The 17405-nt window shown below is 37.8% G+C and overlaps 1 protein-coding gene across 1 annotated transcript in view; it reads right to left on the bottom strand.

Moving 5' to 3' along the window:
• Positions 1 to 17405, bottom strand: part of LOC131135488 (E3 ubiquitin-protein ligase SH3RF3-like) — a 107577-nt gene that overhangs the window by 25483 nt on the left and 64689 nt on the right. Inside the window, exons 2-3 of the mRNA XM_058081440.1 lie at positions 9013 to 9288; positions 3197 to 3292 (exon numbers count right to left, since the gene is read on the bottom strand). Of these exons, the coding sequence (XP_057937423.1) occupies positions 3197 to 3292; positions 9013 to 9288 (372 nt within the window). The remainder of the gene's footprint in view (positions 1 to 3196; positions 3293 to 9012; positions 9289 to 17405) is intronic.

Here is a 17405-nt window from a genome sequence, read left to right as displayed (position 1 = left end):
TTTTCCTTCAACTAATTTTCCATAATTCTATTTTCTAGTATTATTACTTATTTTTTACTTTAATAATTCATCTTTTTGCTACTAAAATGATGCTATTTTTACGCATTATTTAATGACATTATTCTCATTAATTTTCCTTATTAAATTACATTTTTTCCCTCTTTTCATTATTGTAAAAAAAATAATAATTTTTGCATTTTCTTTTTGTTAATTTCCATTTTTAGAATTCACCACAGGCCAATACAAATACAGATAAGGGCCGCAAATAGCCCCTAGGCCACACTTTGGACACCCCTAGTCTAGCGCAAGAATACTGCACTGTGAACGCCCCTTCCGTACGTTTCGCCCTGTGTGTTTTGTTTCTGAGCTGTGGCGACCGGTCCAGGGTGTAACTCACATAAAAATAAACGAGTGTCCTATTGGGCGGCAGGAAGTTCTATTCTTTAATGCGCTGCAGCGACTGAGATTACGAGCAGGGTAAAAACAGCAGACACAACCACTGCCGCCCTATTTCCACCACCCACACTTTGTACTCTTTTTAAGAGAGCCAGAAAAAAGACGAGGTGACATCATTTCAAACTCCTCACACCCTCAAGGCAACCTTTTTCATCTCTTCCCCCCCCGAGCTCATTCTACTGAATCCTGCAGAAAACATGTAAAAAAAGACACATAGGAGAGACTGCTTATCATCCTGCCATGCAAAATCACAACACATTATCTCATAAAAAGCTTCCTACCTGTCTGCAAACTATAGAAATTCACACGTAGAAATTCTTACTATAGAATACCAGACAGTATGCCTAAGTACAGTAATCCCAGTAATCACTTCATGCTATCACGTTTTTTCAAACATATTAATTACTAAATCATGCAGCTTTCAGGTAAATATAGACTATTACTGGTAAAATGTGCATATTTTTGCGTATTTTATTTTTTTTTAATTAAGATTCTCAAGTAAAAAAATGAATAAAAGAAGGAAAATACAAATTTAAGGCATTCAGAAGATGCATTTGAAGACATTACTGACCTTTATTGCAGCTTTGAATGATCTCACAACAGGTTGTAATAATCCCTAAAATATGCTACTGAAGCTGAAATTTTCTTATTTTACTGTAAATGAGAAAAATCATCAGTATGACACAGTTGATTGGAATGAATTCACTCATTCTTCAAGCAAACCCAGCCATCATCATCATCATCACTTCCAGTGGGATCTTGTCTCAACTGTTATTAATACATAGATAAAGTATCCATGTGTATTACGATTCTTCATTGTATTGTATTTTCAGGCCTAAACTATGAAGTATATGCTGCTTGTGTATTGAAAGTCCATAAATTTACATAAAAACTTTACATAAAAAAGCACGGCTACTAATATTGCTTGGATTAAAGTTACAAATGTGCGCCATCTCCTGGTGTAAAGTATTAACTACATCAGGCATCAAATTGGCAGAAAAGCAATTTTGCGACTTTGGCGCTGAAAAGGTTAAATTATTTTTTAAAAAAAATCATATTATTAGGGGTGTTCCAATATGATATTAATATCGGGTATCCGTCCGATACCAGCCTGTATTGGATTATATCGGCCTGCATCTAAAATGTGTGATATTAGCACTCCGGTACAAGCAATCCATTCCATGCTGGTGACTATAGGGGTGCTATTTCACGTCTAGAAGGCTCTAATAATGTTAAAAGCATATTTAGAAGGTAAACATAAACATAAATGGGTCTTCTCTGCTCTAACTAGAAAAAAAACATTCCATTTCTAAATAAGGAATCCTACTAATCCTACTAAAGATACATTACTTGAGATGTTATTTTACAAAGGTTCTCCATCATGGTTCTCTTGTCTAGACATCCTTCTTCCTGCCGGAGTCATATCACCAGTTATGGCACTAATGGCTTGAAAATGGAATCATCTTTACATCTGGATGATACTGACCATCCTGTCACATTATTTGTAAATGTATGAGATTATTCGATTTTGCGCACACAAACTAAACACTATCCGAAGGCCAGCTGGGCCCCATTCACTGGCCTTGCACACACACACACACACATGCACACGCACACAACCCTGATATCTGGAGGGATGGCGGGTGCCTGGCAGTACCAGGCGCTGCAGCAGAGTGCAAAACGTGTCATGCACAAGTTCCCTGTGGCGACGCAGAACCGGACAAGTTTATGCCCCCAGACTCATTTAAAGCAGCATCAAACAAGACAACAAACAGTCATTAGCAAAAATACAATATTGTGCTGGAAGACGCAGCCATCCCAAGGAAAGCGGACATAGTAGGTGTTGTCGCTATATCTATGCTGCTGTTGCTGGGTGTACAAAGTGCAGCCCGGGAGTCATTTGGGGTCCACGGCTGTTTTTTCATTGGCCCTTGGCACAATATAATGAAACAAGAAAACTAAAAAAACATAAAAAAATTTAAAAAGCAGTATTTTTATATTAAGAAAAAGTCATAATAGCAAGCAAAAAATAGTATTAATTTGAAATATTAAAGAAAAAATGTTATTTAAAAATGTGATATAATACAAATAAACACAAGAATTGCAAAATAAGAAAATTTAGGTTTGAAAAAAGTTACAATATTCAAAGAATAAAATCAAAATATGATGAGAATTAAGACAAAATATTACAAGAAAAAATTACAATATAAAGTTGAAATATAAATATAAATATAAATATAAATATAAATATAAATATAAATATAAATATAAATATAAATATAAATATAAATATATAGTAAAAAGTAAAATATAGTATATAGTATAGTATAGTATAATATATAGTTAAAAGGAAAAAATGAGGACAAAATTGTAAAAATGAAAAAAATTGCACCTCCTTCTTTTGATTTTTTTTTTCAGTATGCGACCCTCGTTTGAAAAAGTTGAGACACCCCAGGCCTAGCGTCATGCTTTGCAGAAAAGCAGTTTAAGGCACCAAAGGTGAGGATTATAATTAAAATTATAGAATTTCCATTTCACTAAAAATTTCAAAATATGCATAGAATAAAGGATCCTTGTTATTATGGGGATTTTTCTCCAAGCAGAAAACAAGGTCAGGTTGGTTTCCACCTATAGCTGTAACTATCGGTCCTGCTACGGGTGTGCAGGTTTCTTGTCTATTTTCATCATGTCACACATTAGGGTCAGTGTGAGTGGGTGTGGGCGACGTCTTCACTCTTACCTCCACGTAGAGAATGGGGAAGATGCCAATCTTGTCTCCCAGCATGCCTTCTGCCCAGTTTTCATCCACTCGCCTGATTACCGTCAGGACTTCATCCTAGTAAGAGATGGACAACACAAAAAAAAAAAAATAACATAAACACTTATAGTACAGCAGAGGTCCTGCATGTCGCAGGGGTTCCGTTCCTCGCCTGCCAACGAATGTCAAAAATCTGTAAATGATACGCCCATAAAAATGTCTATTTTTGACACTACATAAGCCACATGACTTGCCTGTTGTAACTGCAGCAACACAATTCAAATGACTATACTAATAATAGTTAGTAGTAGTAGTAATAGTTAATTAATGACATTTAATTTCACTTGCATTTAAATTCAATTTATTATGATTAAATTGTAATTAAAACTAAATTAAAACAGGTTTTGGGGCTGGATTGTATATATGCTCTTTCACTTTTAAATCTCACAGCAACTATGGTGTGTTCAAAGACCGCCATACAAAGCCTGCAATCTAAACATGTGATGAAAAAAAAGACGTATCAATAACGTATAACGACAAATATTTCACCTGTATTATTATAATTTGTAAATTATTACTAACATATTACCAAGATTGCTGCATGGTGGCCACCAGCCCAGGGTGTACCCCGCCTCTTGCCCAAAGACACCCCCCCGCTGCAGCACCCCCCGTGTAGAAAATGAATGAATGAATTTTACCAAAATGTATTTTATGTGGAAGAAAATAATATTTTACTTTTTTTATAATTATTATTCTTAATTAAATAAATACACAAATTAAAATAATGAATAAATTAAAATGAAAAAAATAAAATAATTATGTATAAATAATAATTAAAATAATAAATGTACACAAAATATTTTGCTTTTTTATAATTATTATTCTTAATTAAATAAATACACAAATTAAAATAATAAATAAATTAAAATGAAAAAATAAAATAATTATGTATAAATAATAATTAAAATAATAAATGTACACAAAATATTTTACTTTTTTATAATTATTATTCTTAATTAAATAAATACACAAATTAAAATCATAAATAAATTAAAATGAAAAAATAAAATAATTATGTATAAATAATAATTAAAATAATAAATGTACACAAAAATGCTAATTTGCTGGGCTGTGAAGGCTGAATTACGAACGTGCAGGAATCCATTATTTGGATTATTTGGAATATCTCAAGGTGATGGTTGCACGGTGATCGAGTGGTTAGTGTGCCGACCTCACAGCGAGGAGACATTGGTTCAATTCCACCCTCGGCTATCTCTGTGTGGAGTTTGCATGTTCCCCCCTGGGTTTTCTCCGGGTACTCCGGTTTCCAGTCCAGGGTGTTTTTAATTCACATAAAATAAGTAGTTGAAATAAGTCAGTTTGTTTTTCCTGGGAAAATACGTACAGTCGCAATGTGACCTACAACATTTATAGCAAAAGAAGAATGCTGCTCTCTGCAATCTGTATCTCCATCATTCTACCAAGAGCCCTAAAAACAGCCTCCTTGGTGGAGGTAATTAAAGAATGAATACATGCTTGTTTTACACACGGGTGTTCTTTTTTTGAGCACACGCTATAGAGCGCAGCTTTGTATAGTTCATGGTACACTTGGAGTCTGGTGAAGAGTTGATATTTTTGGAAGCATGAGGGTAACCACGCTAAGACAAAGCTATATTTTAGCACGAGTGCTAAGGAATGGTCTTACTGTCGCCAAGACGTATGGACCGGAGAATGTCAAGCCAGACAGGCAGAGATACACGATATAAACAGGACAGTACGCTCCACGCTTATCTGTACGGATAAAATATTCCGAGTAATAGCACATACCAGACGCGGGTACATGCTGTTCCGTCACACACAAACACACACGCTCGTGTTTTCCCTCATCACGTGAATACGAGGGTCTTGGTTAGACCATTAGGGTGAACAGCGATAATGTAATTCTGCTAAATGACTTTGTATTAGTCATACTGAGTAATTAGCTTTCCCACTGAGAAAACAATCACGCACACACTGGTTTTGCATGACAGCACACATTCTGTGCACGGCAGGGGAGTTCATATACGGCACAGCGTCATGTGCCATCATGTACCTGTTGATTCATTTAGCCCCAAAATCTGAAAAAAAAACTTTCACTTTATCGACAACAGGGGTCTCAAACTCAATTTACTTGGGGGGCCACTGGAGCTCGGGTCTGGGTGAGACTGAGTCGCATCAGGTTTTCAAAAAAAAAAAAAAACAACAAAAAAAAACGCATTTATTAAAAACAAAATTTTCAATTTTCCAATTTTCTACAATAAAAGCTCTGATAAAACATTCCACTGTTCTCAAATATCTTACTTTTTATTTTTCTACACAAAATAAGATGAAAAATAAATAAACAAATCAAGAATTAAGAAAATCAATCAATCAGTAATAAATAAATATAATAATAATAAAACGGCAAATAATAAAAACTTAAGAAACCACATATAATTGGTGGGTAGACAAATTATTTTTTTCAGATTAAAATGAACAAAGCATTATTAGAGCCCTGTAGACATGACAAAACACGACTATAGTCACATTTATACTCTTTTTATTTACAACATATTGCGCAACTGCAGGGTCTTGAGACACATGCTAACTCGCAAACTAGAGAGCTAGCGACCTAAACGGTAGCCTTCAAGTTATTTCCTTTAAACTTAAATCGCCAAAAACTTACCACTTCCACACGGATAGGGAGGATAACTATTAACAGTTATTTAACCTTTAACATGAACATGAATCAAACGTAATAATTTTTTCTGGGTACATGATACCATACAGCATCCATGTCAAACTTGCATGGGGCGCACTAACATTAAACTTTCATATCAAGGCGGGGGCCTCAAACTAGTGTCCTGCGGGCCACATTTGGCCCGCGGGCCGCATGTTTGAGACCCCTGATCTACAAGCTACGCCTGCTGTGTTCGACAAAACATGAGAACACACACACCCTTTCATAAATGTAATGCAAGGAAAAAAATGTTACAAGCTCTGAGCGCCAAAAACGAACATGATGTAGAAATGACTGTTTACAGCAAAGCAAGCCCCGGGAACACACTTTCATTTTGTACTCTCCGTTCCCTCTACATCCTTTTATGAGGAACACTGGGAGTTTAATTTAGGAATTCTAAATGTCATTCATTCTAAACAGGAGAAACTTCCGCTGGAATTGTAAAAAGGCCCAAAAGGGAGAAACACCAGGGCTGTGTTCGAAACCGCATACTCACTACTATATACTTCCATGCCCATACTATCCACACTCCATACTGCAGTATGCAAAGCATTTACACTACTACTACCCACAATGCATTATATTGACAGGCTGAAAACTGATTTCACTTTAGCTCTAAACCAGGGGTCTCAAACACGCGAAGGACACTAGTTTGAGGCCCCCGCCTTGATATGAAAGTTTAATATTAGTGCGGCCCGCGCAAGTTTGATATAGATGCTGTATGGTATCATGTACCCAGAAAAAAATTATTACGTTTGATTAATGTTCATGTTAAAGGTTAAATAACTGTTAATAGTTATCCTCCCTATCCGTGTGGAAGTGGTAAGTTTTGGGCTATTTAAGTTTAAAGGAAATAACTTGAAGGCTACCGTTTAGGTCGCTAGCTCTCTAGTTTGCGAGTTAGCATGTGTCTCGAGACCCTGCAGTTGCGCAATATGTTGTAAATAAAAAAAGTATAAATGTGACTATAGTTGTGTTTTGTCATGTCTACAGGGCTCTAATAATGATTTGTTCATTTTAATCTGAAAAAAATAATTTGTCTACCCACCAACTATATGTGGTTTCTTAAGTTTTTATTATTTGCCGTTTTATTATTATTATTATATTTATTTATTTATTACTGATTGATTGATTTTCTTTATTCTTGATTTGTTTATTTATTTTTTAAGATATTTGAGAACAGTGGAATGTTTTATCAGAGCTTTTCATTCACGATAACATGGAATACTTACAGTATTTTGCCATATTTGGTTCATTTTAAGCATTAGTGAGAGGCTAGTGAAGCTAGTGGTGAGGCTAGTGGCTAGCTGGCTCGTAGCTAGCCAATGTGGTGTGTGGCGAGGAGTCATTACACCGGTAATGTAGTTCTTTGGCGTGACAATGTTAATAACAATAATGATAACTATGTTGATGTAGGTGCATCCCATTATTTTTTTTAGCTCTTTTTATATCTTTAGAACACACAGAAAAGAGAGTGTGGGTGATGGACTAAATGACAACAAAGTGCAGTCTCCCTTTAATGACAAAGGAAGCCATTCTATCCCAAAGCATTTAGCAAGAGCGACTCTCCTGAGATGACTCGTCTTCACTTTGAGGAACCCAAAGGTGCTCCTCAGCCGTGGAACCAAGCGATCTTAAAAGCCAAGCTGTTATCAGAGTTTCAGCACGCAATTTTTAATTACCAGCTTCATTTTGATCATCCAGATGACAATGACCTCATATGAAACAGATGAGACGTGCAGTATGGGGTATCAAAGTTATCAAAGTGGCCCGAAAACAAAGCTCACTCTAATTCTTGGATGAAAGCGGCTTGTTGAACAATCCCGTCTCGTGTTACTTTAATGTGCACCTCCATTATAATAGCTACTAGGAACTGACCCTCCAGTTAGATCATTTTCCCAAAGAGAACATAACCGCAGCTGTGATCCACCTGAAACACGGCTTTGATTATTTTTGATGTTTTTCTTGACGGAATCTCCTAGGGATTGTCGCTGATTAAAGTTAAACTCGTCTGGTACTTTTAGGCAAACCTTATGAAACGTTATAGAAAGTCAGCGTTGGTATCTTTAGTCAACAAAAGCCAACAAAGTTTACTCTGGAATTAACCAAAAGTCTCTCTCCCGCTTACAGTTAGTCCAGAACTCTGCGGCACGGCTTTTAACAGGAACCAAAAAGGGGGGAGCACATCACCCCAATTCTGGCCTCCCTTGAATGGGCTGGCCCCCAAATACATCAGCGCGGTCACTGAGGTCCGAGGTCCAGCTCCAACTTGTGGTGCCTAAGACGAGACTTAAGACCAGGGGGGGACCGAGCCTTTTCTGTGGTTGGCCCCAAACTGTGGAACTCTCTCCCCTCCCAAGTAAAAAAAGGCCCCCCAACATCAAAAGTCTCGTCTTAAAACCCACTTTTATTCTCTGGCTTTTAACTCGGAGTGAGTCTTTTAGTTCTTCGTTTTTATTGTAATTGGTTTTATTTTTTTTATACTTTTATTGCTTTATTTCTTGTTTTTAATATTTTAATATCTATTTTACTATTTTATTTCTTAAGTGATCTTTTAGTTTTGGATTATTACTTTTGAATTTTACTAGTCTGTGCAGCACTGTGGAAATAATGCAGTATATGAAAAAATATCGGGCGGCACGGTGGTCTAGTGGTTAGCGCCTAGCACGCAGCTATGAGACCAGGGTTCAATTCCCACCCTCGGCCATCTCTGTGTGGAGTTTGCATGTTCTCCCCGTGGGTTTTCTCCGGGTACTCCGGTTTCCTCCCACATTCCAAAAACATGCTAGGTTAATTGGCGACTCCAAATTGTCCATAGGTATGAATGTGAGTGTGAATGGTTGTTTGTCTCTATTGGTTGTTTTTTTTATTGGTTGTTTGCCCTGTGATTGGCTGGCCACCAGTCCAGGGTGTACCCCGCCTCTCGCCCGAAGACAGCTGGGATAGGCTCCAGCACCCCCCGCGACCCTCGTGAGGAAAAAGCGGTAGAAAATGAATGAATGGATTGGATTGGAAAGTCGTGTGTGTGTGTGTGTGTCACCTTGCTGAAAGCCAGGCAGTCTTTATCCTGGTCTTTGTTTTTGACCTCAAAGTCGTACAGCGCTTTGCCCTGAGGTGGAGTCTGACTCAGGGGGCGCAGCAGCTGGATGTAACTGGCGGGCAAGAAGCCATGGCAGCCGTTTAGCTCCCCGTGGTACCAGTTGTCATCCACTTTACGTCGCAGGATGATGATGTCACCCTTGGAGAACTGCAGATCCCCCGGCTCCTTGCCCTCGTAGGAGTAGAGGGCCTTCCCACAAGGCAGAGCTGGGATGTTCTGAGAAAACATCGGAAAACAAAATTCATTGTTAGTTGTCCTAAAGCAGAAATAATGCAGTATATGAAAAAATATCGGGCGGTATATGCGTGGGTTTTCTCCGGGTACTCCAGTTTCCTCTCACATTCCAAAAACATGCTAGGTTAATCGGCCACTCCAAATTGTCCATGAATGAAATAAATGAATATGTCTTTAAATAATTCCTAAAAACTGTCATTCATTCATTCATTTTCTACCGCTTTTTCCTCACGAGGGTCGCGGGGGTGCTGGAGCCTATCCCAGCTGTCTTCGGGCGAGAAGCAGGGTACACCCTGGACTGGTCGCCAGCCAATCACAGGGCACATATAGACAAACAACCATTCACACTCACATTCATACCTATGGACAATTTGGAGTGGCCAATTAACCTAGCATGTTTTTGGAATGTGGGAGGAAACCGGAGTACCCGGAGAAAACCCACGCATGCACTGGGAGGACATGCAAACTCCACACAGAGATGCCCGAGGGTGGGATTGAACCCTGGTCTCCTAGCTGTGAGGTCTGTGCGCTAACCCCTAGACCACCGTGCCGCCCTAAACTGTCATTAATTAAGGAAATTTGGAATTAAAATAAAAAATTTGAATTAAACACATAAATATGTGATTAAATATATTATTAAATGTGCCATGAATTGATGAAATACATACAAAAATTTAAATTAAATACACGAATATGCCATTTAATGTGCTTACTTAATCCTTAAATGTGTCAAATCATGAAAATATTAGTTTATCTAAAGTAAAAACATTCACAACATTGTGTTTTTTTTTTGACGACACTACAGTTTTTCTATTTACTATTACAAATCAAATAAGAAATATAACTATTGTCACAGCGGCACGGTGGACCAGTGGTTAGCATGCAGACTTCACAGCTAGGAGACCAGTGTTCAATTCCACCCTTGAGTTTGCATGTTTTCCCCGTGCATGCGTGGGTTTTCTCCGGGTACTCCGGTTTCCTCCCACATTCCAAAAACATGCTAGCTTAATTCGCGACTCCAAATTGTCCATAGCTATGAATGTGAGTGTGAATGGTTGTTTTTCTATATGTGCCCTGTGATTGGCTGGCCACCAGTCCAGGGTGTACCCCGCCTCTGGCCCGAAGACAGCTGGGATAGGCTCCAGCACCCCCGCGACCCTCGTGAGGAAAAAGCGGTAGAAAATGAATGAATGAATGAAAAAATATCCTTCATTTTGATAAAAGACAGCTTTGGATGTGTCTGCAAACCAAAAGAGGGGGTAAAGAATTAGCCTAAATTACAGCAAGAGCTCTCAAGAAAGCGTATTTGTCCTCTTAACTTGTTGCTTTGAGTGGCCAAATGTTATTACACGCCATTTATCCTGTGACACTCTTACACAGAACCGCATTAAGTGCCTTCTCAAAACCTCTGCGGAGGATTAAAAGGAATGCTGTCTAGCATTAGTGTCACACGGTGGAAATGATTCCAAATAAGAACACTACACAAACCTCAGGATTCTAATTTACACTCAAATGTTTTTTTTTTTTTTTTTTTTTAAGGAGCTGGAAGTAGACTGGAACAAATTGCTTTCAGTGAAATATCTAGTGTGTGTTATGTTTGCATTGGAATATTGTTATTTTTCACAACTGCGGTATTTAAAGAGGTACAGGTTGATCCTTGGGTTACCTGGTGAGTTCCCTTCCGACACGCTGATCTATACGTCATATACGTTAAGGATGTCCAATATTATCATGTTTTTTTCTCTGCAATGTAAGCTGATATTGAGCTGAAATTTCAAAATTGCTTAATTTGCAAGTTCCAACATCGCCGTCGCATCGAGCGCTAAGTGTACGTACATGAAAGTTGCCGCCATATTGGATGTGGCACGGCTGTGCGGTAAGTAAATCAAAGTAAATGCACTTAATTTTATTAAGACATTTATGTTAATGTATCTGGTTTGCACAGTACATCGACACACACACACACAAATATACTCGGGAAACAGTTTGGCACCAAAAAAAAAATGTATATTTGGTCTTCTCAAATGGCAAAAATAAGAACTTTATTGATCCCACACATCAGCTATAAAGCAAGAACATAAATGTTATGATCTCCTGTTGGTTTGAGACCAAGTGAGCTTGGGTTTAAATGTCCAGCTAATTCATCGCAAAGATTCAGCATGTCCTCAAGCACATTATTTATGATTATTTATGATATTACAGTAAAGTCTCGTTATATCGATATTGGTGATAACAAATTACTGCTTATTACGATACTATTTTCATTTCCCGGCAAATTTCTAGTCTTTTATGATATAATTAGTTCCGTTAGTACGATACCCGGTTATTATGATAATCCGGTTACTACGATGCCCTTTTCATCTCCCGCCAGCTAATTTGGTCTGCTTATATCGATACAAAAGCAGCTTAAATCAATCTTTGCTTAAGGATTTCAATACCAAAAAAGAACACGGCGAACGGCTGCTTCCAGTCAACTTTATTTTTCACACTTCCACCACCAGAGCGCAGCACACACACCGATTCCCGCACTTCCTGGTTCGCAGGTCATGCTCAACCCGCCCGAAACCACGGACGCAGTTGGTTCTTCTGTTGCAGGCATGTGTTTGGCCAGCTATGTGGGGCGGGTTGAGCATGACCTGTGAACCAGGAATTGCGGGAATCGGTGTGTGCGCTGTGCTCTGGTGGTGGAAGTGTGAAAAATAAAGTTGACTGGAAGCAGCCCTTTGCCGTGTTCTTTGCATTATTGCCCACTTTTAATGCAGTTCGGCGCAGGATCGGATATATCGACAATCCGGTTATATCAATATTTTTTCCGACTCCCGACAATATCGATATAACGAGACTTTACTGTATTTGCAGCAGCAAAAACCCAGGCTTGATTAGAGTCATGTGATGGTGATGACTATTCCTTCTTTTGGACTAGTCAGGCTATTAAAACCCAGAGAAAGTAAGTCCAACAACCTCTTGGTGCACTAATTAGTGTATGTGGATTTCCATAATTGACAGAAGGTATTCATGTGTGTGTGTGTGTGTGTGTGAAGTCCATGTGGACATACAGTACATGCAAACACATTGACCACTGCCGAGGCTCCCATCTGTTCAGATCTTTCAGTGGGGGAGGGGGCTTACATTTCACAGTGTACAGACTTGTTGGTCCAAAGTAAGCTTCCATACTGGACTTTACATTACCGACTAAGCTAGCAGTGACACCTCATCCAAAGCGTAGTGAGCAGATGGGAGGGTAGTTGACGTTGGCCTCCTCGCTTCTGTGATGTGAAGAGTTATTCCCGTGGGGTGAGCGGTGGAGATCGCAAAGATCCCCCCCCCCCTGGTCATGATGGTGGTGTCGGCATGTGCTGCGGAGTGCATCGGTGCATGGAAGTGACTCACAGAGGTTATCCACTGCGGCCTGGAGCTCTCCGGTTTAAAACATTACAACATAAAGACCTTCCAGGCAGAGAGAGAGACTCATTACTGCACCGCAATGATTTTCACACTATTAAGTCTTCCCCGCGCCGTTATGGCAATCACGCAGGACTTCTGAGATTTCGGAATCAGATCCAGCGTTGCATGACATAAGGAGCACTACAGTACATCCACTAACTCGATCAAAGGCAGTTTTCTTCTGCAAGTCGGAGAAAAAGCTGGAGGAGTGGACCTAAGATGAGACATCGTGGCAGCATGGATATTGGATATGATCCATCGTGTTAAACAAACTGGACTTTTGGGTTCAACATCAAACACGTATGCTGCCACGGGCTACAAAAAAGTCCAGTGGCTAAACACTGCATGAGAGTACAGGAGTATAGAACCATGGGGCAACAATGGCAACCGCTATCAATTTCTTCTGGAGCGACTATGACACACACACACACATATACGCCTTTTAACAGGATTAGAGTCTGTACGCCACGCACTAACACCGAGCTAATTAAAATCAATAAATACCAGACACACTCAGCTTGTGTACAAAAGCAGTTTCATTTTCCAGAACAATACCATGTGGGCCATTGCTATCAATAGCCCCTTTTTACACCGCCTTTACCAGGGATTTGGACAAACATTTGCAGCTTTCCACTTTAAAAAAAAAACAACCCAAAACAATCCCAATAAATATAAATACCAATAAAAATACCAGATATAGTTCTCAAGATTTCCAGGAACGTTTGAGTTGGAGATCATGACTGGCATTATAACTAGTCTACCATTACTAGTAATTTTTTTGGTTTAAAATGAATGAAATAAATGAATATGTCTTTAAATAATTCCTAAAAACTGTCATTAATTAAGGAAATTTGGAATTAAAATAAAAAATTTAATTAAACATTAATATGTGATTATATATAATATTAAATGTGCCATTAATTGATGAAATACATACAAAATTTAAATTAAATACATGAATATGCCATTTAATGGGCTTACTTAACACTTAAATGTGTCAAATCATGAAAATATTAGTTTATCTAATGTAAAAACATTCACAACATTGTTTTTTTTTTTGACGGCACTATAGTTGTTCTATTTACTATTACAAATAAAATAAGAAATATAACTATTGTCACAGCGGCACGGTGGTTGAGTGGTTAGCGCACAGACCTCACAGCTAGGAGACCAGCGTTCAATTCCACCCTCTGCCATTTCTGTGTGGAGTTTGCATGTTCTCCCCGTGCATGCGTGGGTTTTCTCCGGGTACTCCGGTTTCCTCCCACATTCCAAAAACATGTTAGGTTAATTAGCGACTCCAAATTGTCCATAGGTATGAATGTGAGTGTGAATGGTTGTTTGCCTAGTATATGTGCCCTGTGATTGGCTGGCGACCAGTCCAGGGTGTACCCCGCCTCTCGCCTGAAGACAGCTGGGATAGGCTCCAGCACCCCCTGCGACCCTCGTGAGGAAAAAGCGGTAGAAAATGAATGAATTAATGAATGGAATTAAAATTAAAAAATGAATTAAACACATAAATATGTGATTAAATATATGATTAAATGTGCCATGAATTGATGAAATACATACAAAAATTAAAATTAAATACATGAATATGCCATTTAATGTGCTTACTTAACACTTAAATGTGTCAAATCATGAAAATATTAGTTTATCTAATGTAAAAACATTCACAACATTGTTTTTTTTTGACGACTCTACACTTTTTCTATTTACTATTACAAATACTAAAAAAAACTATTGTCACCTCTACGTAGCTGCTGGCATTCGATGCTACGCTGTTTCAATGGCTATGAGTGTTGCTATATTGTCTGTTTCAAGTGCGACTCTCTTTGTTTTTGTCTTGGCTTCCATGTGAAACATTCAATTAGTACAACAATTACACCCCCACGATTAACAACAACACTCACATGGCAAGCTTTTGTTCCTCTATTTATGAGGGCATGATATAAACGAGCCAATCATTTATTTATAAACGGACAAAGAAAGAACTACAAATCATGCCGTGTGAAAAGGAGATTGCGACTACATCGTTTGGCGGGCATGTTGCCACTGAGACCAATGAGAGACCATTTACTGAGAGGCAGCACTTCACAGCCTCTATGTAAACGGTAGTAAGCGTACTTAAAAAGCCAAGTAGCCATCGGTGCCTCATTTGGGAGCTTAAACGAATGCAGACTCAGCCACCTACAACAAGTGCTTGACGATGCTTTTTTTAACATTAAACTTGCCTACCTGAAGACACCAACAGCAGTGCTTGGTTCAAACACCACCGCTCTCAACGTGACACAACACGTCTTCTTTTTCCACCAATCACACTCACGTCAAGGGAGGTGCATTCACCAACAGCGGAATTATCAACGTCAACATGACAACACAAGCATGTGGTTACTCATTTTGATCAATTAATACACAACTCTTGCAAGTAGAATTAACTAGAGTAGTCTAATGTCACGATTGCGGCAGTGAAATCCACACAGATACCACCTTCCTGTTTTGCCATGAGTTATTTTTTTCAATTCAATCGTATTTCTCACCTCAAGTCTCTGCTTTTCTGTTGGTCACGGCTGTAAAATAACTATAAAATAACACAATTGTGGCAGTGACATTAACACAGATACCACCTTCCTGTTTTGCCATGAGTTATTTTTTTCAATTCAATTGTTTTTCCCACCTCAAGTCTCTGCTTTTCTTTTGGTCACGGCTGTAAAATAACTATAAAATAACACAATTGTGGCAGTGAAATCAACACAGATACCACCTTCCTGTTTTGCCATAAGTTATTTTTTCAATTCAATCGTGTTTCTCACCTCAAGCCTCTGTTTTTCTTTTGGTCACGGCTGTAAAATAACTATAAAATAATACAATTGTGGCAGTGAAATGAACACAGATACCACCTTCCTGTTTTGCCATGAGTTATTTTTTTCAATTCAATTGTTTTTCCCACCTCAAGTCTCTGCTTTTCTTTTGGTCACGGCTGTAAAATAACTATAAAATAACACAATTGTGGCAGTGAAATCAACACAGATACCACCTTCCTGTTTTGCCATAAGTTATTTTTTCAATTCAATCGTGTTTCTCACCTCAAGCCTCTGTTTTTCTTTTGGTCACGGCTGTAAAATAACTATAAAATAATACAATTGTGGCAGTGAAATGAACACAGATACCACCTTCCTGTTTTGCCATGAGTTATTTTTTTTTCAACTCAATCGTATTTCTCACCTCAAGTCTCTGCTTTTCTTTTGGTCACGGCTGTAAAATAACTATAAAATAACACAATTGTGGCAGTGAAATCAACACAGATACCACCTTCCTGTTTTGCCATGAGTTATTTTTTCAATTCAATCGTATTTCTGACGTCACGTCTCTGCTTTTCTTTTGGTCACGGCTGTAAAATAACTATGAAATAACAATTGCAGCAGTGAAATCAACAAAGATACCACCTTCCTGTTTTGCCATGACTTATTTTTTTTAATTAAATTGTTTCTCACCTGAAGTCTCTGCTTTTCTTTTGGTCATGGCTGTAAAATAACTATAAAACGTGACTGCAATCTATAATCATTAATATGTCAACAATTACCACGGCTACTACTGAATTTCTTCCTCTTGTGTGTTTTTACTGTGTAGAAAGGACACAGCAGTCTGAAGATGCTGCAGTGAACCAAGCAAACAGGCTTTTGGACCATTTTACATTTTGTCTAACATGCCATGTCCTTTCTGTGGCTAGGATCTTGTAGAGGATGCCAAAATGTGGCTTTCACACATTTGTCCTGCCACTGGGATCTTGCTAAATATAGACAGACATAAACAGTGTCTTTCTGCACATCCTGTCCCATGTCTCCGCACGGAACCCTTCTTGTCTCTCATCCTTGTCATGAATGCGCTGGCATGAGCACATGAAGCTGGGTGGCGTTGGCTCCTGTAGTAGACATGGAACTTGTAGTGCACCACATTTGTGGTTACACCAAATGATGACCAATCCAGGCATGACACAGGAACATGTCCGCAGAAGCTAGACGGCAGTTTCTTTGAGTTCAAGCAGGGGTGTTTTTACATCAGTATGAACTTTTTCCTCCTAACACTTGCTCTATTTTTCCTTTTTTTTATTTTACAAATATTTAAAAATAAGAACAATAATACACATAATGTTATTGTATATTTTTATGTAATATTGTGTCTTATTATCAGAATATTTTGACTTAATTATGTTAATATTAAAAGTTTTACCCAACCTAATTTCCTAATATGGTTTTGTTGGTTTCTCATAATGTTTTAATATTTAAACTTTATTTTTTTCTCTGAATATAAATACTTTATTCTCCTTAATATTGTGTCTTTATTATCAGAATATTTTGACTTAATTATGTTAATATTAAAAGTTTTACCCAACCTAAATTCCTAATATGGTTTTGTTGGTTTCTCGCAATGTTTTAATATTTAAACTTTATTTTTTTCTATGAATATAAATACTTTATTCTTCTTAATATTGTGTCTTTATTATCAGAATATTTTGACTTAAATATGTTAATATTAAAAGTTTTACCCAACCTAATTTCCTAATATGGTTTTGTTGGTTTCTCACAATGTTTTAATATTTAAACTTTATTTTTTTCTCTGAATATAAATACTTTATTCTCCTTAATATTGTGTCT

This window comes from Doryrhamphus excisus, chromosome 9, assembly GCF_030265055.1.
Source record: "Doryrhamphus excisus isolate RoL2022-K1 chromosome 9, RoL_Dexc_1.0, whole genome shotgun sequence".
Taxonomy (NCBI): domain Eukaryota; kingdom Metazoa; phylum Chordata; class Actinopteri; order Syngnathiformes; family Syngnathidae; genus Doryrhamphus; species Doryrhamphus excisus.
The sequence above is the reverse complement of the archived record's forward strand: the minus strand, read 5'-3'. Positions and strand labels throughout refer to the sequence as shown.